The following is a 25966-nucleotide window of genomic DNA, read 5'->3' as shown; positions in this document are numbered from 1 at the left end:
ACCGTATCCAGCCGACGTTTCAGCCTGTAAGGGTATCCCCCTGCGCCTCTGGACACCAGGCTTTACGCGACATTCGTTCTTTCACTCACTCTCACTCTTCTTCTCTCAAACACATTCTTCGCCAATACACTAAAACATTCATATGTTGCCTGATCCTCCAGCACAGTCTTTACATCCACACTCCCATCATCACACACTTTCACACCACAATCATTCAGATTACGGAGATCATCATACCATTCACACTCAACTAAAACATGCTTCCAATCTTCATGTGCTCTACCACATCCACACATCCTAGTTTCGCACAACCCACGCTTGCATAAAAAGTCATTCATACTTCCATGCCCAGTTATCAAGAAACACACATATAAACTAGGTTCAAACTTAATCGTCTTCCATGCAAATCGAACATTCGTAATTTATTCATACATCACTCGCCCTTCTTCACGCTCATGCCATCTACGCTGCCATACCTCTATCATTCTCTCATTTATAAATCTCTCTCTTTCTTGTTCCTCCACCCCAGCCATTTCCTCATCATTCACAATCTCATTTTCACCAACACTCACACCATGCTTCCATCGCCAAATCATGCCTCTTCTTCTACATTCCAGGTCCCGGGGGGGGGGGGGGGGCCATCCATCGAAACAGTTCTGCACACATTCAGACAAGCATACAAAACCACTCGCTGACATCTATTCATAATATCTCTAGCATACTGAAATTTCATACTGTCGCACCAAACACTACCTCCATACATCACACACGCTTCAAACAAACCTCTATAAATTACACGCATACCCTTCTTTCTCATTCCCCATTCTCGCCTCATCACTCTACTCATTTGTCCAACCACTCCAATTATTTTGTCTTACAAACTTTTCAAATGCACTTTAAATTGCATTCTCTCACTCATCTAAATACCTAAATATTTCACACATTCAACTCTTTTCATACCTTTATCTTTCATACGTACATTCAGGCTTCTAGTCATTGCCAGATTTCCCTTCATCATCAACATCACACTCTTAGATTCAGAAACACTCACTCCTACTTTTTCTCCCCATTGACACACAATTCTCATCCATTCAGTTCCCTTTTTCTTCAGTTCCACTCGATTACGCCCTTCAATCATTAAAAACAAATCATCTGCATATGCAACACATTTACATCCTAACGCACTCAGATCCAAAAGCAAGTCGTTCATCATTGAGTTCCAAATAAACGGCCCTGCTATGGATCCTTGCGGACAGCCACGTACTACACGCTTCCATACTATATCATTTATTCCAGTCATACAAACCATTCGGTCCCTGAAATAATCTTTCCACAAACCAGTCTCATTACATTCAATCTCACTCAATTTCTCAATCACCCTACACTATTCCAAATTATCAAACGCTCCTTTAAAGTCTACAAATATCCCTAATACATACTTACATTCACTCTGAGATACATACTCCTTAACTTTCAGCCATGCAGTCTCTGTTGACTTACCTCTCGTAAATCCCTGCTGCACGTCACACATTCTTCTATTCATCTTTCGTTCTATACTCCTGACCATCATTTTCTCTAGGGGATCTTCCCCAGAACTGATAATAAACAAATCGGCCTATAAGACCCTGGATCAGATTTAACTTTTTCAGGAGACTTTAACAAAATAATCGCACGTGCTTTCTTCCATTCACTCGGACAGGTATTCGTCCTCAAACATACATCATACATACTCTTCAAATATTCCGGTATCGCTCGTCCTACATTTCTCATCATTTCAGCACTCACACCATCCATTCCTGGCGCCTTACCCAACCTCATTTCCCTAATTGCTTCTTTCAGTTCGTACCATTCAAAACTCTTATCATTTACTCCATTAACTCCATTTACATTACCATTCACTTCCTCATTTATTACTTCATTTCCGTCATTCAGTTCATCATTTACATCATTCATCTCCGAAGCCGGGAACAAGCGATCCAATATCACATTCGCACTTTCATTCCATGTTTTCGTCATTCTTCCATTCACATTCATCGTATTTAAACATTCACCACGATATTTTCATCTACATACTCTGTAAGCAGGACCCCATGGGTCCTCATTACTCTATTTACTCACAAATTTCTTCCAGTAATCCTCTTTCACTCTACACATCTCTTTCTTATATTCACTCAAACTTCTTTTATACTCTAGTGCTCTTTCACACACATTTTCCCCTTCTCCGCCTAGCATTCTGCATTTTCTTCCGTTTGTTCCGTACATTCTTCTTCATTTTCTCTAACTCTCTTGTCCACCATGCAATCTTTCTCTTATTCAGTCTCTTACATACTTTCAAACACTTATCACTCACATCTTGGATCAAACGTACCATTCCAGCCGCTAACTCATCCGCACTTTTATCATTTTGCATATCAAGCTCACTCGCTACCGCACTATGTCTTAGTTCATCCATATACTCATCCCAATCAACATTCTTACAAAACCATCTTTTCTCAACATTCAAAATTTCCACACACTCCTTATCCAATATCATACTAACACTTATAACATTATGGTCACTTATTCCCCACTCACACTCTATTTTCCATTCAAACTGACATCCAACACAGGAATAATTCACAATTGTTACATCAATATCACTCTGTCCATTCGCGGACCAGAGAACGTATACCATTCACTCTGCTCATTTAACACCTGCATACCATTCACAATAATCCATTCTTCTAATTCACGACCACGCATGTAATTTTCTCTCGAGCGGCCACCTCCCTTACTGTACCATAAGGGAGATACCGCATTCGCATCCATACCAAAAATAACCCTCCTACCACGCAACATTCACACACTTTATCCATGTATCTAAGATATTCCTCAATATCCCGGCCAAACCTACAACATACAACTCACCAAAGTCTCCTTTCAACCACACACACACACACACACGCCATACTCATTTGTACACTCACTCATACATACCGCCTCTATACGCACATCATTCACCACAACAGCTGCTCCCGTTCGCTCGCTTTCATGCACAAATACTTTCATACAGCCTGGTAATCCTTTCATACTCCCATCCACAGCCACATACGGCTCCTGTAACATCGCTACACTTACACTCTTCTCATTCATAACCACTCCCAGGTTACACATAACCGTATACGCCCGCTGACAATTACACTGAATCATATTTAACATACACTTAGTCATTACTATATAATTTTCATTCGCTCTCTCTGAACTATACGTTTATATTCCGGGCATTCTTCAGACATAACCGAATGATCACATCTGTTACCTTTCAATCTACAATTTCCGCATACAAATTCATCTCTCACACAATTAATTCTTACGTGTTCTTTCTGACGACATTTTTGACAGAGATTCTCTTTTTCCTTGTATTCCTTCGCAACATGGCCAAAGTCGCTACACTTAAAACATCTCAACACACTCACATATTCTTTGAATTTACAAGACTTCCATCTAATGTAAACTCTTCCTTCATTAATTAGTTTATTCAGCATTCTCACATTCATTTCAACAATTACATTCTTCATTGACAAACAATTACATTACTTCTCCTACTCACTATTCGCACTCGTTCATTAAACTCATTTTCACTCACACATTCCTTCAAATTCTTTTCATACAATTCATTCATAAATTCTTTCTCATTCATCTCATTCGGCACATCAAAAACAATTATTTTTGGTCCAATTTTCCTTGGTATTTCTACTTTTAGACCAACCTCATTGAATTTTTCACAATCTTTTATTCTATTTAATTAATTCAAACTAGCTGTTTCAATCGCTAGTCCACCACTCCTTATCTTTCTTACAGCTCTCACTCGCACATTCAAATCCTTACTCACTTCATTTGTCACTTTCTCTTTTACTTGTTCACTAGTCATTGTCACCTTATCGTCTGTTGGCTTAACAATGACAGCATATTTTCTATCTTTCTTTTCATCCACTCTACTTACTCCTCCACTTCGCATTCTACTAACATCCACACCCGTTCCAACACCCACACTCATTCCAGCAACACTCGCATACGTTTTACTCAGACTGGCAGGCATACCCACACGTTTCTCACATCATTCTCACATATTAATCTCATCGTGCATTCCTCATACTCACACCTTTTGACACACGATTTGTTTCATTGTTTAATGTTTAATAAAAAAAGGTGCGAAAGTGTGTGTTTACACACTTCCGCACTCTTTCACCAATCTTTCTCATACACAACATATCATTACCCTCTACTTCCGTCATGCTTATGTCCATTTCTCGCACATTTGCATCTCCACTCACACTAATATTCGATCTAACACTTCTATCATCTTCTTCCGACGCATTCGTATCATCTATCTTTCTTCTTTTTAGACTACTACTTCTGCTACTCTGCCTAACAGAACTCCTACTTCGCTCCCTACTACTTCCAGCGATCGAGCCGTGAGTCTTCGACTCGTCGTTCCCCCCCTTCCTTAATAATATCCTTTAAGGATATAGGTCGCTCGCGTTTAGAATCCATGTTCAATCCCACGAGCGTGGCGGATGAACTGTCCACCTGGGCGGAGCCCCCTGCACCCAAGTAAGGCTAAATACAACTGGATTGCGCCGGATGTCCAGAGGTTGGCCGCTAGCGACCAAGGTCAGCGCACCCGCTGACCACGTACTAATGCCATCGACCAGTGCATACCCCATCACCGCGTACCTCTGCTTAGGGTTAGGGATTTTTTAGACAGGTTATCATCCTCGCGGCCCGGCTGGTTAAGGCAAGACCCCTGGACCTGTAAAACATGACCACAGACTTACGGTATGCTAGAGCTCGGGCACCTTGGGTTCGCTGAGCCCATACCACAACTGGCTCTCACCAGCTGCAGCCACTGAGGGGGACTGTGACGAACAGAAGGATGTCTCCGGGCATTGATCACTTATCAATAATATTAATAGACAAACTTTCCGGTTTGATATGTATGGCCCTGAAAAGAGTCGATTTTTTTATGCACAGTTTAAAGATGAAAATGGGAATTTTAATTTAATATTATTAATATTATTATTTTAATAATTTTTAATATCAGAGAAATATAAATATTTCGGTGAATTTTCAAATCGATATTGAACATTTCGAAAGATATAAAACGGGTATTGAAATTCTCATAGTTTGTCTCAAATGAGTATCGAAATCAACATTAAACCTTCATCGGAGAAACTTGCGTAGAAATCGGAGGAGCAACGTTCAAGCAGACGTCATGTAGCCCACACATGCACATCCCAGACCGCTTCCTCTAGGGCCTCTTCCCCGGCACGAGGTCGATGGTGGGAAAATCCAACCGTACCCGTGACATCTTCCTGATCCTTCTCCGCGATGTTATTACGCGACGAGACTACCCTTCGGATTGGACAGCATGACGCCCCACCAATCGACGCATCCTGGGACTAGAGGTTACATGGAAGGAGCGGCGACTCTGATTTTCTGTTTCCCGAAAGCACATTCTCTCTCTTTTTGAAAAGTTTAAGAAATACAATACGAATCTTCGACCAATTTTTGTTTAATCAGTTACATATCATTTCCTATTTTTATCTCCTTCCCATCACCGTCACGCTCAGGAATTCGATACTTTAGTATTTTAAGACGTTTTGAATCTATCAAAATTTAAACCAGTCGCAACATCTGTAAACAAATTGCAGAATCTCGGAACCAATAAGAACATAACATTGTAGACAAGCAGATGCGACCAGCAGACAAGATAGCTTCGGCACGACCGCGTGGCATTGGAATGGGCGATTCTGAATTCTGAATCCATTTTCTGAAGAATAGGTTTTTTCAAGCGACTTTCAATTCTTTTGAATTTCGTGAATGGTCGATTTTGAAACGATACAATCTTTTTAGTTACGAATCGATCTTCGATTCAAAGTCGTCATAATGCCATTAATTATTGTAAAATAGATCGTACATCGCCGGACCATTTACAACATCTACTCTTTCTAAAGAGTATTTCTAATTTCCTCGGAAAAGTTTAAAGTTTCGGGTATTTATTCTTAAATGAAATGTTTCCGTAAAAATCATAAAAATCGGTAAGATGTATTCTATTCTGCACAATTTCAACATTTCAGTATCGGGAAAGGGTTTATGTAAAAAATTGAAGCAAAAAACGATTGCAAACGGAATGCGCAACAAAAATTAGTGCATATCGTAATACGTGGTTTCAACGTGCCCATATAAATATTCAAAGAATTTACCGATTTATAGCATATCAAATAATGTTTGGCGATAGTGATGCGACCGTGTTAAGGAGAAAAGGAAAGGGGAAGACGTTTCGTCCGGGGCCCGCTAGAGGACTCATCAGTAAGGCTATCCTAGCGGGCCCTTGCCTTAGACGTTGGGATGTTGGTAGGAAAGACGAAGTCTGTATATATACAAATTGAGGCGGATCAGTTACTTGCGGGAAGAGGAGCCATATGCTGGCGGGTCTGGAGGTAGCCGCCACATACCCCCCTGCCAGTGGATAACGATATCTAGATGGTCCTTTCCATGCTTGATGTTAGATTCCAGGAGGACGATCGCCTTCGTTGGCCCACTCGATGACGATGTGCTGCATTTCTACTGAAGCTGCCTGAACTTTTATCTGTTGCGACTCGTTCATTTTTGCTGTACCTTATAGGCATCGACGCGGTCGTAAGGAGGAGCCTTCATTGCTCTACTCGACCTGACACGCGTTTTGATGCTGAGGCTTTCATGAGGCAGTGTGTCATCCTTGTCGTGAGCGCGTTGCTCCGCCGGTTGTGAACTCGTTGCTCGTACAGTCGTCGTGGCGAGGCAGTGAGTCGCCTTTTACCAGAATCGAGCCGTAGATGCTGCGGTCCTAGCATGGCCTTTCTGTAAAGTGACGCGTTGTCCTCGTGATGTCCACCGATCTGTTGACATCGTCGTAGGTCCAGGATCTCGTGAAAATCCAGGGTGCCAAGCGTCTCCGCAGATAGGAGAGGGATTACGTAGTCTCGACTTATTTAAATCCTCCTGGCGTTGGTCCTGTGCCTGTTGTGTGTCTCTCTCGGTTGTCGTGTCGTCTCCAGGTAATGCTGTAGGTCGATCAGAAGGTTGCGTTGTTGTGTTCGTCGCTGGGGTCACCAATTTGGCGGTGGTGATGCGGCGATGTTTGGAAGAAAAGGAGAGGGGAAGACGTTTCGTCCGGGGCCCGCTAGAGGACTCATCAGTAAGGCTATCCTAGCGGGCCCTTGCCTTAGACATTGGGATGTTGGTAGGAAAGACGAAGTCTGTATATATACAAATTGAGGCGGATCGGTTATTTGCGGGAAGAGGAGCCATTTGCTGGCGGGTCTGGAGGTAGCCGCCACATACCCCCCTGCCAGTGGATAACGATATCTAGATGGTCCTTTCCATGCTTGATGTTAGATTCCAGGAGGACGATCGCCTTCGTTGGCCCACTCGATGACGATGTGCTGCATTTCTACTGAAGCTGCCTGAACTTTTATCTGTTGCGACTCGTTCATTTTTGCTGTACCTTATAGGCATCGACGCGGTCGTAAGGAGGAGCCTTCATTGCTCTACTCGAGCTAACACGCGTTTTGATACTGAGGCTTTCATGAGGAAGTGTGTCATCCTTGTCGTGAGCGCGTTGCTCCGCCGGTTGTGAACTCGTTGCTCGTGCAGTCGTCGTGGCGAGGCAGTGAGTCGCCTTTTACCAGAATCGAGCCGTAGATGCTGCGGTCCTAGCATGGCCTTTCTGTAAAGTGACGCGTTGTCCTCGTGATGTCCACCGATCTGTTGACATCGTCGTAGGTCCAGGATCTCGTGAAAATCCAGGGTGCCAAGCGTCTCCGCAGATAGGAGAGGGATTACGTAGTCTCGACTTATTTAAATCCTCCTGGCGTTGGTCCTGTGCCTGTTGTGTGTCTCTCTCGGTTGTCGTGTCGTCTCCAGGTAATGCTGTAGGTCGATCAGAAGGTTGCGTTGTTGTGTTCGTCGTCGGGGTCACCAATTTGGCGGTGGTGATGCGGCGATGTTTGGAAGAAAAGGAGAGGGGAAGACGTTTCGTCCGGGGCCCGCTAGAGGACTCATCAGTAAGGCTATCCTAGCGGGCCCTTGCCTTAGACGTAGGGATGTCGGTAGGAAGTATATGTACAAATTGAGGCGGATCGGTTATTTGCGGGAAGAGGAGCTGGCGGGTCTGGAGGTAGCCGCCACAAATGCTTCGACCACCGCGTCAGCATTTTAATAGAAGTGAATTAAACATAACGCAACAAACGGCAGTTGAGTGGACCGCTTACACTTCTTCCCTCTCTATCGAGTCGCCCAGCCCTGTTATCCGCAGGTCACCGCGTTTCACAAGCTGGGCGACTCTGACCCCCATTCCTTCAAAAGGAAACCCGAGTCGTTCGCCTGGGTCCACAGGTCCCATTGCATGTCGTGCCCATAATATCGGCGTAGGACATTTTACAACCCTTACCCAATTTTCGACCCTTCGGGGCCGTCCCCGATCCTGCCACCGTTGCAGCAATCCACTTCTGTTTCTGGACCGCGATATTCTTACTCAGTGTCCAGACGCTGCGTTTCAGATCTAGCTTCTGAGGCTTTTCAATCCTCGCTCCTCCTTCCCTTCCGCCGCCAGCAGAGCCATTGAGTTTACGACAACGGCACAAGGGCTATGATGTCCCGCAGGACTCCGTACTTGAACCTATTATGTGGAATATCCAGTATGATGACCTCCTGAAAATTTCTCTGTTTAAGAATATAATGATACTTGGCTTCGCTGATGATGTGACTCTGGTGGCCTCGGCCCTGGACCCCGAGACCTTGAAAGTCGTCACTGCTACAGCTGTGGAAGTCATCGGAAAGTGGTATAAGTAAAACCAGCTAGAAAAACCAGACCACAAAACGGAGATACTTGTGTTCTCCAGTAGGAGGCCGCCTCGGGGATTCAGGGTTATATTTGGCAGTCGTAAACTTCGACCACCAATGAAGTGTCAAATATCTTAGACTAAACATGGGAGGCAATCGGGTGTTCTTTGGACACCTTACACAAGCAACCACGAAGGCAATGAAAATAGCTGAGACACTACCGAACATCGGCGGCGGAACTTACCTGCCGCATTTACTATACTATCGAGTGGTGGAATTCGCCCTGATGTATGCAGCGCCCATACTAAGCCCAGAGGCGGGAAAGTACAAGAACGATAGGAAGTTAAACACAGAAGACTGCTTTAATGAGCGTCTCAATTGCGTCTTGATAGCAATACTACCACTACCTCTACCGGCGGAGAAGAGAGTGAGGTTATTTAAACGACAAGATACGATCGACAAATTGGTCTCCGGGATGAAGACCCAGGAGCGGAACAACGCCATCGATAAGTGGCAGGAAAACTGGGAAAGGTCTAGCTTGGGAGGCTGGATCTACCGGTTCATTCCTAAAATCAAAAACTGGATGGAATACCCCCTCCTATCCTAGACTATTTCACGACTGAGATACTGACCTGGTACGGGTGTTTTTCAAATTATCTGAAAAAAATGATCTTGACGTGTGCTGCATGGGAGGAGCCCAGACTAGACTGCGTCGAGGAAGTAGGACCATTTGGACTAGACAACATCATAGAAATCTTAGAAAGCTAGGATAAAATAACGGCGTTAAAAAGGTTTTTTCTAAACAATTCTCAAGGAGAAGGCGAGAATAAAGAATGAGGAAGAAAAGAGAAAGGGTACGTATCGCCGTAACAATAGGAGACAAAAAACAATATGGTCAGACACACGGGCAGCTATGATCCTGAAGTAGCTAGTGACGGTAAAGTGGGTATACCTGGATATGGTCAACCGGGAAGTCCCACACTACCGGCCGAAATACCATCCATGGCCGGCATACGTAATGTATTCCCCTCATAGAAAAGAATATAAAAAAAGAAAAGAATATAGCCATTATCTGAGAAAAATTCTGGGTTTACGTGCTCGTTTTGTAATAAAAGAATTCATGATAGCAAGAAAAAAACATACAAGAAACAACAAATCAAAAAAGGTAAGGAGGAAAGAAAATATAAAGATTATAATAATTGGACTTACCTATCTTTTTAGTTCTTCCTCGATCACCAGCTGAAATATTAAATAATTATAATTACATCGTAATACTAGTAATTAAATGAATGAATGTTTATGGATATGGTCAACCGGGAAGTCCCACACTACCGGCCGAAATACCATCCATGGCCGGCATACGTAATGTATTCCCCTCATAGAAAAGAATATAAAAAAAGAAAAGAATATAGCCATTATCTGAGAAAAATTCTGGGTTTACGTGCTCGTTTTGTAATAAAAGAATTCATGATAGCAAGAAAAAAACATACAAGAAACAACAAATCAAAAAAGGTAAGGAGGAAAGAAAATATAAAGATTATAATAATTGGACTTACCTATCTTTTTAGTTCTTCCTCGATCACCAGCTGAAATATTAAATAATTATAATTACATCGTAATACTAGTAATTAAATGAATGAATGTTTATCATATTGTCATTCCATATGAAATCGGATACTTTGGAAGTAACACTTCCAATATTAGTGAAATTTGAATATATGACGCGATAGTTTGTTAATTTTTAAGCTTATTAAAGTGCGTTATTGCCTTTCTTTTAAATTACATTATAATTGATGAATTAGTAAAGGAATAAGAATGAGTATGACAGTGATTACACTGTTCCCAAATACCACAAGGACATCCGTGGTATTTATGTACATCCGTGAGGAACATTTTGTATGTTCTGAGAACATGCTAATGACGGTCCATATGTCCCATATACAGTAGCTCACGAAAGTATTCGAACACCTTTTAAAAAGCAATAATGAATGACTCAATTTTGTTTTTTTAGATGATCCACGAGACAATAACTGAAATGCTTTCTCTTAATTTCGCTCTTATTTGAAATGACAAAAAAAGTAAAAAAACTCTCGTTCTTTAACTTTTTTATCTGAGCCTGTAACAAAAATTTAAAAGATCCATTTCGTATATCCCGGTAACTCGCATGCTGAAAATTTTATCGAAATTATGAGCTCAAATAAAAAAGTTAAAGAACGAGATTTTTTTACTTTTTTTGTCATTCCAAGTAAGAGCAAAATTAAGAAAATGCATTTCAGTTATTGTCTGGTAGATTAGTCCCACTATCTTCTAAAAAACAAAATTGAGTCATTTAGTACAGTTTGAAAAAAGTTATATGTTAATTATTCTTTAGTAATTTATAATCACTTAGCATTTGTTTTCTTAGATAACTTATAAAATCATTTTACTTGTCATGAAATTTGTATAAAATTGAAATCGAGATAAAGTTTTACTATAATTTCTAGTGGGTAAATTGTTTAGAGAACCAAAATCTAATCTGATCTCTGATAGGAATTTTGGATTGTTATGCATTTGTAAATTTAAATACTTGTAACCTAATTACCAATATTTGAGAATAAACTCGTGTAAAACAATGCATAATTTAAAAATATATAATTAGATAAAGATACTAGGTATAAAACATAAAATTTGTAATTTTAATGTATAATATTTGCAATAATCTAATAATTTACTGTAATATCCGATTTCTAAATAAAATCTATATTGATGACATATTGATCGTGCATAAGTGACACAATGTTTCACTTTTGTTTAAAACTTAAGTTTTGTCATGACATCTACGTTTAGATGGAATTTTATTAGGATTTTTAAGACCTAAAATGGTTAAAGAAGTATTCACTGTTATATTTTAACACTGTAGTTTTGATTTTCTTAAGTCAATTATTTTAAGTATAACTCGTTAGTGTAATAAGAAAATAAATATTTACAAGCTTATTCTTTTCTCTGTTAACGATTTTTAACTATGTTAATATACTGCATATATTATATGGAACTAATATTTCACGTAAATAGAGATACAATTATACATAAATTAATACACTTTGCAATAATACTGCACTGGTATAAAATATGATAAGCATTATAAATATACAATTTGCCTTTACAAAAGAAATATGATTTTATCTTTCTCATTATTTATAATACGCTTTCTGTACAAGCATTTAAAACATTCTGTAAAGCATTTCTTTCAATCTTGTTTTACAAGGAGATCAGTCATGTCAAGCGAAGAAGATATTTGCAATGTTTTTTCATTTGCTAAACGTAAAAGAGATACAAAAGAGATTAGGAAACTTAATGATTCTGCATTATTTTTTGTTAATAATATGGGTAACTTTTTGTAAATTTTGACGAAACTTTTAGTACCAATCATATCATTTGAATTCTGCAGATTTTTATTTGCATTTGCTATCACATCTTGGTTGTTACTATCTTGAAATAAACATTTCCAAATAGCATGTTTCAATTGTTTCATATCAATTTTCTTTGCACGTACACAGTGTGCGATGGTTGTTTTATATGTTATATATAGTTTAGGCATAGTAACTAAATTACTACCAGTTAAAGGCTGTGTAAATAACACGCATTCGTTTGTAAATACAGCATCACATGAATGGCATTATTTTCTTCAGGTCCTCTATATTCATCAAAATTCGTCCGAGGACAGTAATTTGATGTATTATTATCATAATCATATTCATCAGAGACATTAGTAGTGTTTAAGAGGGTTTAAATATTGTTGCCTGAAGATACAATTTATTAGCACATGCAATATCATAATGTTGATCTGGAGGTAATGTTAATATTTATTCATTCCATTCCATTTTAGGCGTTCTAGTATGCATTATAGATCGTTCACTTTGTAAACATTTAGCTACCATGCTTTCTGTTGCTTCTACACCGTAACTCAATTCTGGTTCATTTTTCCTCTTATCTGGTACTTGATGACATTTTTGGATTATATTACTGTTACTGATATTTTTCTTTGAGGCAGCAAGTGTCCAATGAGATAGGCCTGTCTAATGTATATTTAAATTTTGTCAAATAAAAGAATATTTCGAAGGCTTAGATTGTACAATGCTGGCTAGAACTTCACAGAAATCTATAATATTTTCTACTTGATCAGGTAATTGAACACACTTGTTAACATTTTCTTCTTGCATATCTGTAACATCAAAATTATTCATAACAGTACATGATTTGTCATTATTTTGTGGTAATGATACATCTAAATCAAACTGAAATGTATTTTCATTCATTTTATCTAGTTGCACCTCCACTGTTTCGTCACTTGCATCAAAACTTTGAAAATTAAAATAAAACATAGGAGGACAAAGTTGCATTTGTGAAATATCGTTTATTGTTGGAGTACTATCTACTACATCATTATCTTGTATTTGTTTACGCTCTACTGTATCCATTAAAATATCATCGTATGGGTGAAAATAAAACCTAGACTCTACATGGTTAGGTAATGTAGCTTGGGAAAGCATATCAGTAGTTTGCAAATCTGATTCCACACTTGTTAAAGGAGGTTTCTCAGTTTCAACAGAAAGTTGTTAAACTTTCCACTGTTATAAGTATGTGTAGTTTCATTCTCTTCATTGTTTTCTCTTTCGTTTGGACTCGACTATTTTCATTTCCTTCTTCAGTATCCATTGGTTCTGCATTATTATCTCTTACATTTTAATTGTTTCTTCCTTGGTTTTCTATTCCACTAATCAACTTAAGTATATCCACATATACACCATCAACACAAAATGCATAAATTTTAGTGCTTACATCTAAAGAAACACTGGCCATTTGTAAATTGAACATGTTTGCATCTTGCTTTTTGATCAAGTACGTCATAAAGTCAATCATTTCCAAGCTGAATGCATTTATGGGATTGATTTTATTTTCTGTACTAAGTTTTGTACATTGAGATATAAGCACTTCCATTTGAGCACTTGGTATATTACCCAATGCACTAAGACCTACAGAGCTTCTTCTATTATTAGCATTTGCAGCAGGTAATGTTATTGATGTACTGCTAAAATCATGGTGACGAGTCAACCATTCTGCTTCATCATCATTTTCTACTATGAGACAAATGTTTTTTGCAACATACTCGATTTCCATCTCAATAGTGATGAAGATGAAGTTGAATGTACAACAGCATCTATTAATTTGTTTGTAATACCTTCAAGTATTGCAAGTTTTCGTTACTATTACTGAAAAAAAGACAAAATATTGCTAATATAGTTAAAATCTAAGTTAGATTTCTTTAAGATTTGTAAGTGATTTTATAAAGTTTTAACAGCAAACTTTGTACGTACCTTAAGTTGTAGTCTGTACATGAATATGTTTTTCCATTACATGTGATATATCACAAAGATCATAAATTTATAAAAAATAATTTCACAAGCACCTTTATCAAAACTAATTATGTAATCTTTAAGATGTGTATACATATGTGTATAGCACATAACCTTGATAATAAGCACATCTTAATATTTTCATCAAAAAAATATCATGAATGTTTAGAGCCTATTTGATTAAATTTGAATAATTTTACGATACACATTGTAGGCATTACTTATAACACACTTGTGTGAAAGTTTTTCCAACTTCGTGTAACGCTATAATTAATTTGAAAGAAATTTATAAGAAAGCTTCTGATATATTTCTGATATAACAATTATATGACAATTTATGGAATTTTTATAATTTAACTCTATTTTTTACATGTATATTACAACAAAATTAGTGGGAAAGAAAGGATTACAGAGATTAACTGTGTCCTCAAAAACATCAAATTTAAATATGTTTACATTTCAAGAGATCAATTGTATAATTGTATGTATTAATTGTATAATTACATGTCGTCGTAAGCATTGTTTCTATCTATTCTATGTATTTTGTATTGTTTGTCTAAAATTGTATAATAAAACTGTAAAGTCCAACAACCTTTAACAATACTTACGACGACATGTAATTATACAATTAATATATTATAAAATTGGTCTCTTAAAATATCCATGCCGTGTACTATCAAAATTAAATTAAACATCCAAAATTAAAATCCTGAGGACATCCATAGAGCATTCTAAATGGACGTAAGACATAGTACATACTTAAGACGTAAACTGGACATAAAACGGACATTTTTTGGACGTCTGATGATAGCTGGAATGACATTGAAGTAAGAAATAAAAATTATTGTTTGTTAACCATATTTTTTACAATTGTTTTAAAAATTTGAAGAGAAATTAAAATATAGTTCTTCTTTGTAGACAATCTTTAAAAAAACGTACATTTTTTAATTACTTCTATGGAAATTGACCGCAGCTATATGTAACTTACCATGTAATTGTGTTGTTATTAGTCAGTACATATCTCAGAAATGATAAGTACTCAGAAGAAAAAGGGGAGAAGAAGTTTTATTGATTTTGTAACCAATATAAGCACATGTCTCGAAAAATATTAAAAACACGAACTGTTGATATATTATTATATTGATTGCAAAAAGAGTAGAACTTATCCTTCTTTCCCTTTCTTCCATACTCATCATTTACGAGATATACAGTGGTGTGGTTAATAACTTCACAACCATGAAGAGACACATATAACCACAGTTAAGAGATCATGCTCAGTCAAAAATCTTTAAAAAAATCAGTTTTTGGGTTTTAATTGTTTGTGAAAGTATTACATTTCGAAAATATTCTCTGAAAGTATTATTGTAATCGGATGAAGCTTGAGTACTAGGATATTTTCAGTTTGATATGTAATTTAGTTTATTAGACTGAAAAAAAACTGAAGCAAAGGGCCTACCCAATTAAGATGGTCAAAATTGCGCTTAGAAGTTTTTTTATGAGTATTATACCGTTTAATAGCTGACCAATAAAAACTCATTTGTGCAAAATTTCAACCCTGTCACTTGTCTGTGAGTTGCAGAGTAAATTAGATTTGGCTGCTTTTTCACCTATTCAACCCCTTCGGTTACTTCTTAAAATTTTGGAAAAAAGTATGGCTTATTTCGAACATCATGCCGCATATTATAGAATTTTTTCAGATTTTTTGATTGTAAGCTGCGGTTATCAAAAATGGACAACCAAAAAAAATGGAAAATTGAAGATATCTTGAAAACAAAAATACTATGCCACCCAGATATTAATTCCCTGATAAGGTACTATCACAAGCAGTGCGCTTAATTTTTCTTAGATTTTTCGTAGAACTGCGTCATTGTTAAAGAAAATGAAAACCGAATTTGTCGATTTTTGCTGTGAGGAAGAAAGTTACGACTTGTTTTGTTTACTGTAAGTATAGATTAAGTAATTTAAAATGTTATTAGATTGAAACAAGCAATTTTTTAACCTAGAAAATGCGATTTAAAAGTAAAAGAAAATTGTGATGTTCACATTATGATATAATAGCTAAAATATTCATGCATGTTTCAACATCGTCGGCTGACGGAGTGGATAAGGTGGCCGTCTACGGTAACACTACGCTATAGGATTTGAATATCCCATTGAAATCACAGCTTTTTTCCATGAAGCATATTTTCAAATTAAAAAAATAAAATTAGTAATAAAAAGTCTGTGTTTTCAAATAAAAGAACATTGGCAGAAAATCGTTCTAAACATTTTGAGAAAAAAATTCCCAAGAAACACCATCTTTTTAAACTCCTAATTGAGCATGACCTCTTAATTTTCACAGAATTGATTTCAAACTGTACCTTCTTTAAAGTAAAGGGTAAAACTATATTTTTATTTCTTTCCAATGCAAAGATTGAAAAGATTCCAAAAACAGCTGTTATATAACTATTATTTTTTGGTTATAAGTGCATGTATTGGCAAAATTCAATGTAGTGTACGAGATTGTACAGCCTTAAATTTCTGTACGATAGATAAAACAGTACATTGGCTGTAGTCGCAGCTCGTCAATAATGCGAAGTATTTCAGAATCCATATTTTGAATCCCCAAAGGAAATACAATGTATTTGTTACGTGAAATAGAATTAGAACTGAAACAAAGAACTAAAAAATAACTGTTATAGAACCAATATGATAATGGTTCTGAAGAACCAAAACCGATACACCTTATAATAGTTATAAGAACATTTCAGTTCTTCATAACTATTTCAGGAACCAAAACTAATATCATAACTATTTTCAACCTCTACTCCAATGTCATTACTGTAGGCATCATGAAACATTCTCATTCCTTTATTAATTCAATAATTATCATTTATTTCAAACAAATTAGAATTACATTTCAAATAGCTGTAGAATCAAAAATTTTCAAAATTTTTGTAAATCCTTCGAGTCATGTTTATATATTGCTAATTTAAATTTCAATAACATCCGAAGTGTTATTTCAAAAAGTGTCAGATTTTATAATCCTCACCCACGTAATAACTTACACTCCTAAGTTTGTTAACAAATGTTGAAGAATCACTATGTGTACACAATGTCTAAATTATTTATTCAAACATACATATTAAATTAACATCATATGTATTTTAAAGTTCACCTCACGTTTATTAATGCAACATATAAGGATATTAAAATGAGACTAATATTTATATAAAACAATTACTGGATTTTACAAAGAAGTAATTATTTCAATTTTTGAACACTTCAATTTGTTTACTTTAAATAATTTTACTCACCTCCTATAGATGAACATAAAACTACACGCACTAAATTCAACACAGAATATGACAGCTGAAGTATAGTACCGGGTGTTCTACTCCTGCACTCTTTTCCTGTCTTAGCAATGAATCGTCAGCCAATCAGAGCAAAGAAAATTTCTATATCAAGCCTCGCTGTGACCTGAAAATGTGCAGGAGTAGATCCATTACTGTAAGTAATGTCTACCAGTATTTATTATTCTATAGAGTAGACTTCCCAGCATCCTGACTGTTCGTAGAATTTCCACTCAAGGTCAGTGTGTCCATTGGTGTCTAGTATGTCCAATGGTGTCAAGGATTTTGTCCGAAATCTGCTCCAAGTGGCGGAGAGGAGACCTCACAAATGGGATTGGACGATTCCAATAGATTGTTCATGGAAATCCATTGGCATCATTCAATCTCATTTGTGATGGATAATTCTTCCACTTCTACTTTCGTGGAAGAAAGTCGTAAAGCGGTCAGGATGCTGGGAGGTCTGCTATAGAGAGGTGTTTTCATAAGCTAAAGTTCGTTTCTCTACCGTTGTGTGTGTGATGGCGCTGAGATAGGAAATCTTCAAATCTACATCATTGCTTCTGAAGCCCCAATTTTGGGTGACAAAATAATGCACTGGATATCCAGTTTACTCCACCCTGGTCTACTCTGTAGTCGTGATGAAGATAGAGATTGAGATTTTGCTAAAAAAAATCTCAATAACATAATAATCGACTATGGGGCTCCACGTGTACAGCATATAAACCAGTATAAACAAAGAGGAAATATACAATGCACAGGTAAAACATGAAATAATCTGAACGGAAGTTTCAACATGAATCATCAGCGACCCACTACGCCAGATCATGTTCACAGTCCCACTCTTACAACTTCTCGATTGAAGGAAATAGGGTCGTTTTATGATCATGTGGCCATGAGGTTAGATTCTCTGTCCCGAACCTACATTATATGTAGTGTACCACCACCCTTGTTCCCTATGCGTAGAAGGTGCAATATAATTGTTATGAGATCACGGTGAGAACGTTGATTTAGAAAAGCGTTATAAAGGATGGAGGTAACCAGTACGCCAGTCATTCAATGTATGTAACGCATACCTCATCAGTGCATCGATTAAAATCATAGAATACAAAAGTGGTTTCTCATACGCAATGGACAAACAAACAGATTCGAACAAAGAACTAGAATATTGGATGACACAACTTCCGGCAGCTATAAAAAATGTATCTATAATACAATTGGCAATACCCGGTATGTTTAAATACTTTAAATGTTTAAATCATTTTCTCAATTACACATGGCGAAGTACATAGAAAAATTAGTATGTGACTCTTTAAGTTCACTGAAAGGTATTTTACTCAAATTAATACTTTCCCTGTTCTTCATTATCATGTACATGTTATTTTCAATTTTGTTTTAATTTGTAATATACATATTTTGTTTTTCATATCTCTTCTCTACTTTATTCTATTAAAAATCGAAAATGTTCCACTTAATTTCATCTCGTATAATTGAAAATATCGTGTGCTGCACTCTAATAATAAAAGCTTCTTTGCTACATTTATAATAAGACCTACACAAAACATATCATTTCTATTTCTACTTTGCAAAACAGTACAGTCAATCAGGAAAGTGTTTGTGCGCCTTTTAAAACGCAATAACTTATTTTTTTTTTAATTTTGCTATTATTTGGAATGACAAAAGAAAATGAAAACATTGTGTTTTTTAACTTTTTTTTTATCTACCTTCCGTAGATCTCGATAACTGATATGATATGATTGATATAATCTTGATTGAGCCGTTGATAATTAAAGACCGCGAAGATCGCAATCTTTGATACTATTGACCAATAACTACGGGAAATTTGCAATTTTTTAAACCTTCCATCGATCGTAGCGAGTCTGTGCATTAACCAATTCCGATGACACCTTCAACATGCATATAAGTTGCTGAGATCTACAAAACGCATTTTTTAAATTTTCGTTATAGACCCAGATAAAAAAGTTGAAAAACACGAGTTTTTTCTATTTGTTGTGATTCCAAATAATAACAAAATTAAAGAAAAAGTATTCTAGTCATTGTCTCATAGGCTCGTACTTCTGTCTTCTAAAAAAATTCAATTCATTTCGTGCTGTTTTAAAAATGTTATTGTGTTTAGAAAGATGTACAAACACTTTCGTGACTGACTGTGCGTTTTTGGACAATACCAACCAGGTTAACTTCGTATCTAATAATGCTTTAATTTTCTTGCATAATAATCTGATTTTTAAAGATTTAACCTGCTTAAACAAACAATTATACAAACTGATTACACCTTACAAAACATTCTGCTTTACATTGTCATTTAGTTAAAAATTGAAGTTCTACTTCCCAAAGAGGCTTGCCGCCTATTAAAATTAAATTTGAAGGATGTACAGGAGAGTGGAGCTAATTAAAATATTAGCTTCTAGAAATTAGTATATATTTCCTAAAATATTCCCATTAAGAGCAGCGTATACAGAGTCACTTTGAATGACGCCTATTCAGATGTTACTAACCGTTACTAACGATGCATCTTCATTGATCTTCGCTGTGGTGATGCGACGCGTGTTATCTCAAGTTCAACGGTAGATAAAGTAGGAGCGGCACCGACTTTAATATCAATAAGGTGCCATTTTCAAATTTTCTAGTAAGTGCAATTGGTCTAAGTTAATTTATTTTTCGAGTGAATGAAGCGATCGATTCACTCCAACAGTTGTCACATTTAAGAATATTAAATATTTTTGAAATCCCTAAGATTAAGCTTTCTATTTTTTGTAAGATTTTTTTCAGAAATTCAACAATCATAATGATCGCAGAGAAAAATGTAGAGCCCCTGCTGACCTATACGCTACTATAGACGCGCAGATATATGCAGCATTCACTGTAGTGGTAACTTAGGTTTTTAAATAATATCTTGATAACTACCAAATTTCCGAAGCTAATTCATATTTGGAATCCTCCTGAACTCCTAAATGTTATCTTAATCGGCGATAGTTCTCCTTCGGAAGTTTATTCTAATTTAATTATTCTTGATTTATGTCAATTAATTAAGAATCATGTTCTTCTTATTTGTTGATAGCAAGAAAGTTTTTCAGAAATGTATATTGTAACATGAGACAGAGGAAGTATTTATTTTTCTTTAATATTAGTAAAAGGAAATCACACTACGACTGTTATAAAACAACATTGGAACAGTACAATTATAGGTGATAATGCCTAGTTTGTATCACTTTTAAGTTGAAGTAATATGTATAATTTTTGGTGTGTCCATATTTTACATATTCTAGTTTACTATATTATGTGTTTTCTATAATTTTAACTTTATTATACTATATAAAATAATACATCATAAAAATACATTTTTCAAATATTTTGTAGAAAGAGAAACTAATAAAAAAAATGCACAAAAAATTTTCAACTGTCACTTTGGAATAGAGTTATCAAATCTTTTTATATTGTTAAAATGGATCAATTCAAGGACCAATTCAAGTAAATTAAGCAGTAAAGAATTAAAAATCAACAAAAGTATAATATGACTATTCTATAATTGTATAATACGGCTATTATATAATCTAATCAAGAAAAAATTTTACATTTTATCTAATCATTAAATATGTATTAAAAACTTAGTTTGTAAAAAAGAATTAACAAATCATAAATAAAAAGAAGAAATCTAAAAGTGAAGTCATAAAAAATTGCAGTAGCGGTAAAAAATAAATTAAAATAAAATATTACGTCAAAATTATGTGAAAAGCTAATTTAATTTATTTGAATTAGATTGTACGTTATTAGTTGCAAAAACCTAAATTTAAATCGAAGATTTTGTACTTATCTCCGTATGTATAATAAACAAATACCTTTATTGCATGTATATGAAAAGTTTTTGTTAAAATTTCATTTAACAAGAATAAATTTTCTAAGAAACTTTTATTTTCAACAGGAGCATAATGGGGTATATATTATTTATCAATGGATTGTTATTGTGAACATTATACGCTATTACAAAGTGCAAAATTTCTAATTCATATATAAAATGAATTAGAAAACATTCAATACATAAAAAATTGAAATTGAGAAGGCTCTCTTAGAAAAATGGAATAAGATGAGACTGAATTTGTAAAGAAGATAATTCAGTTGATTGTAAATAGATTGAAAAAAATTGTTGTTGATTGTGCTATGATATGTATCATTCTACAAACTGTAAAAGAAATGTGTATTTGTTTTCATTACTTCTTGTACCATTTTTTGTATTATTACATCACATTGTATACATAGAATGAACTATAATAAGTGTATGAAATCTAAATTTTGAGAAATGGATATTATTATACAAAGTCTTTCTAGTAACTACCTCATATTATCATAATGGTACTGTGCCAATATAATTCATACATCTTTTTAATAATTTTATATGAAATGTAGATTGAAAATACTAATATTTTTTACCAATTTTATAAATAATATTAATTAAAATTATTTTATAGATGTATTTATATTTAAGCACTATTTTGTAATATTGTAGCTGCTGATGTTATTGTTATAATTTTGGTCATACCGTTCAACACTACATGTAGAAAGGAGTGCTTAGAAGAATGAAGATATAAAAACAAATCTTGGTGTCTTAATATTAATAAAACAAGCTTAAATATAAAAATTTCTATTTTACTAAATCGGTTTCATTACCTTTTTAAACTGTAGATCCTTGTAACAAAAAAACAGTACAAAAATTTAGAACTATATTGTTCTATAATTTTAATTTAGTTAGTGTGTAATAATCAATAACTTATAACAGGTTCTCATAATACGATGACTTATACTATAAATCGTCGCAATGACGTAGGGCCGGATGCACCAAACTACGTTAGAGCCCTCGGCCGCTACTGCTCACTCGTTTCAAAACCCATTATTTTTAATTGGTCTATTACGCAACACGACAATATCAAGGATCAGCTCAATGGAGGAATCCGATACTTAGATTTTCGTGTTGCAACAAAACCAACGAATGGAGATATTTATTTCGTGCATGGCTTATATGGATCAACAATATACCAACCATTACAAGAAATAACGGAATGGCTATCTTCCCACAAGAATGAAATTCTAATCATAGATTTTCAACACTTCTATTCGTTCTCAGAAGTAAATCATCGCCATCTTGTTGACACAATTCTCCATGTGTTTCAAAGAAAGTTGTGTCCACTTGCTTCTAGCTTTGATCACATAACACTTAATTGGCTTAATTCAGAAAGGTATCAAGTAATTGTTATTTATAGAAATAGTTTTGCGCAAAACTATTCAAACTTGTGGCCCAGTGGATTATGGAAAACACCTTGGCCTAACACTGTTCGTGTTAGTGAACTTGTAGATTTTTTAAATCTTGAACTTGAAGCGAGATCATTCCAAATTGCTTTCATATCACAATGTATTTTAACTCCAGACATTCAATATGTATTAAAGCATTTATGTGGTACGTTACAGAGGAATTTGGTAGCTTCGTGTCAAAAAACGATTTTATCTTGGATAAGTCAGAAGCGACCTGGCCGAGGTGGATTAAATATTGTTATTGCTGATTTTGTATCAGATAATAATTTTATATTCTGTAAGACAGTTATTGAAAACAATAGAAAGTTTTCTCATTTATAGTACTCTATGTACAGTAGTTTGTACCTAAATGTATAGTGTACAAAGTAATTGGAATAAGTTTTGATATGTTTTTGGATATGTGTACATTATATTCCTGTAAATTTCTCTTGTTGCTCTTTCATTTACTCCATTGCTTTTTGCCATTCATCCACTCCTAGTGTCCATCTTTTCATATTCTCGACTTTCCTATTTTTTTCTCGTACCTCACAGAATATTCACATGTTTTGGAATTGAGCTTTCCCTTAACACTTTCACAACCGCTGACACCACTGTGGTGTCATGGGCAGGCCAGTCGTTGTATGCCGGTGACACTCATGTGGGGTCATTGGTAGACCAGTCGTTATTTGCCGGTGACACTCACGTGGTACCATTGATAGGCCAGTCGCTATTTGCCGGTGACTCCCACGTGGTACCAGTGGCAAGCCATTTGCAAAACTTTTCTTAATAATATGCGGTTGTGAAAGTGTTAATATTTCCTCCACCTTTTCTCCTAGCCTGTTGCCTCTTTCCATTTTCTTTAACCATTCCAACATTTTTTCGTTGATTTTTCCATACATTCTCTTTAATCTTTTTATCTCTCCAGTATGCTTCCTGCTTCCTCTCCTTATATTATGAACAATACGTAGAAATCTTTATTTTCACCCACTTTTCCTGAATATTCTGTTGCGTTTAAAATAAATGTATAATCTTCTTGTACCTCTTTTTGTTAATTTCTTCCAAGCATTTTCTTTCTTTCCGGCCATTTGTTGAATTTTAGTTTGTCTTGTAGTTTTTACTTCGCGGTAGTTTTTTACTTTCTCGTTTTTCCCCTGCTTTAAATATTAAGCAAATTATTGCCTTACTCCATTCTTTCGCTAAACTTTTCTTTCTCCAAATACTATTTAGTATCTTGGTTCACTTCTTACGCAGAAGAAACTTACTCCCAGAAAAATTCAGTAATTAGTCCGTCTGCATTTTATTTCTTCTCTAGTCTCATCTCCTCCATACTAAACTCCTCTTCTCATTCTGAAGTCCTCGTTTCATCTTTTCTTAGCGAGATTACTCTCCCTTCCTCTACTTCCTCGTTAGATCTCGCTCCTGTTTTTTCCTTTTCCTTCCTATGAGCAACTCCGTGACGTGCTGCACCCACTGATTTTCCTTTATGTTCAGTCCTCTCCTTTTCCTTGCTCTAAAACTGTTCAATTCTTTCCATAAAGAAACCATATCGTTACTACCCAGTTAGCCAAGCCAGCTTCGACAAAATACATATTGTGTAATGTTTGCGAACAAATTGATGCCAATTTGATACTAAGACTCTGCTGAAAGCGCGGTTCGGTTCCTATTTGATATAAATTTGGCACCAAAGTTTGATGTTGCCAAATGCATACTAAACCTAGGCGAAATCTGGTAACGATAGCTAAAAAAGGCAAGGGTTAGGTCATGCATTTTGAAACCACAGTAGATGGAATATGTGGGGTTTATCAAACTGGGCCTCTGTTTTGAAGATATTTAAGATTTCTTTTTTTTTTACCTGTTCGCGCGCGTACTATTACAGTTATGTAAACGGTGCCAACAAGAAAATGTAGATGAAGTGGTAGAGTGTTGGACTCATACTCTTGCGGACTCTGTTTCGACTCCCCGAATATTGTACAAATTTTTGTCTTCTTTTTCATCTTTGTTATCGATATTTTTACATTCGAAATAAATTTTTGTATAATCTTATTCGAATTCTAACGTTTTAAGCTTTTTGCAATACATATTTCGATAATAATACCCGAGTTTAAAATTAGACGATACCAAATTCATACCAAATAAGAACCGTACACTGCTTTAAGTAGAGACTGGCACCAAATTGACATCAATTTGCATTTGCACGCAAGATACAATACCAAACTTTGCACGAAATTTGGTTGAAACAGACTTTCCTAACTGGTAAGTGAAACTCCATTATAAATGAATTATTGTACAATAGATACGAATAAGATACATATACATACATGAATACAATATACATATTGTTTTTACATTATATTGCATTTAAGAGATGCAATACTCAAATTTTGTTTTTTAAGTCGAATTATGACAGTTTTGTTAAATTATTTGATACAGCATTTGAAGACAAATTCAACAAATTATTAAAATAATATAAAACATCTAATATATATATTAGCTAGATAAATTTATCTTTAAATATTAAAAAAAAACGAAATGAGAAGTGAAATTCGAATGTCGCATCTCTTAAATTCATAATGTAACAAAATCCAGTTCCGCAAAAATTTATGGTCCTCCGTGTCACATAATTTTTATACGAAATTTATTTTGTACCTACAACATATTAAACGACATTGATTTATTTAAACTTAATTACAGAAATACTGTACCATAAAAATTATTTTACGATAAGGAAGAATGTTTTTATAGAACTATTATAAAGATAATAATAAATGTCCGCATATTTATTTACAGAACGATCATTTTATTTTCAGTTCTTCCTGTAGTTCCTTTACGATCATAGTATCTATACGTTTAAATAGTCTCAAATTGTAGCGTTCGTTTGCATTTTTTTAACATAAAAGTGATGATAAATTAATTATTTTTATATGCAAAGTCGTCAGTGTTGCATTGATGATACATGTTTGCAAATAAATAGATGTATAATGTTTAAAAATAAATATGTAAGTAAATACAAATCTATATATATAATGCTGCATTTATACAAAAGTTAGTATGTTTTGATATTCGAAAATTTTTGCATAC

General features: G+C 35.3%; 3 protein-coding genes across 5 annotated transcripts; 2 read left to right on the top strand and 1 right to left on the bottom strand.

The window, feature by feature from the left end:
- Positions 1-9010: 9010 nt before the first annotated feature.
- LOC143260969 (uncharacterized) lies at positions 9011-9472 on the top strand. The gene has a single exon (XM_076527606.1). The coding sequence runs from the start codon at positions 9011-9013 to the stop codon at positions 9470-9472; it is 462 nt and encodes a 153-aa protein (XP_076383721.1).
- Positions 9473-12003: 2531 nt separating this feature from the next.
- Positions 12004-17561, bottom strand: LOC117217633 (condensin complex subunit 2). The gene is given in 5 exon segments (XM_076527605.1): positions 12004-12467; positions 12470-12632; positions 12947-13456; positions 13596-14114; positions 14220-17561. Coding segments are annotated over 4 exon segments (1476 nt in total). The 5' UTR covers positions 14023-14114; positions 14220-17561; the 3' UTR covers positions 12004-12091.
- Positions 17562-18103: 542 nt separating this feature from the next.
- LOC117217632 (PI-PLC X domain-containing protein 2) lies at positions 18104-25677 on the top strand. Of its 3 annotated transcripts, none has more exons than XM_076527577.1 (3): positions 18111-18348; positions 18554-18817; positions 22380-25677. In XM_076527577.1, the coding sequence occupies exons 2-3, from the start codon at positions 18718-18720 to the stop codon at positions 23228-23230; spliced, it is 951 nt and encodes a 316-aa protein (XP_076383692.1). In that variant the 5' UTR covers positions 18111-18348; positions 18554-18717; the 3' UTR covers positions 23231-25677. The 3 variants fall into 3 exon arrangements, with proteins under 3 accessions (XP_076383693.1, XP_076383692.1, XP_076383691.1); XM_076527576.1 differs by having other exon boundaries at positions 18111-18487; XM_076527578.1 differs by lacking the exon at positions 18554-18817 and having other exon boundaries at positions 18104-18348.
- Positions 25678-25966: the final 289 nt, after the last annotated feature.

The sequence above is a fragment of the Megalopta genalis genome, unplaced genomic scaffold, assembly GCF_051020955.1.
Source record: "Megalopta genalis isolate 19385.01 unplaced genomic scaffold, iyMegGena1_principal scaffold0026, whole genome shotgun sequence".
NCBI lineage: Eukaryota > Metazoa > Arthropoda > Insecta > Hymenoptera > Halictidae > Megalopta > Megalopta genalis.
This window is presented reverse-complemented; position numbering and strand designations above follow the sequence as displayed.

What these genes read in the sequence shown, in the direction of transcription:
- LOC143260969 (XM_076527606.1), top strand. Translation starts at nt 9,011, where the DNA reads ATGGGAGGCAATCGGGTGTTCTTTGGACACCTTACACAAGCAACCACG.
- LOC117217632 (XM_076527577.1), top strand. Translation starts at nt 18,718, where the DNA reads ATGGACAAACAAACAGATTCGAACAAAGAACTAGAATATTGGATGACA. An exon ending in AATACAATTGGCAATACCCG is followed by an intron (nt 18,818 to 22,379) that starts GTATGTTTAAAT and finishes AACTTATAACAG; the next exon opens with GTTCTCATAATACGATGACT.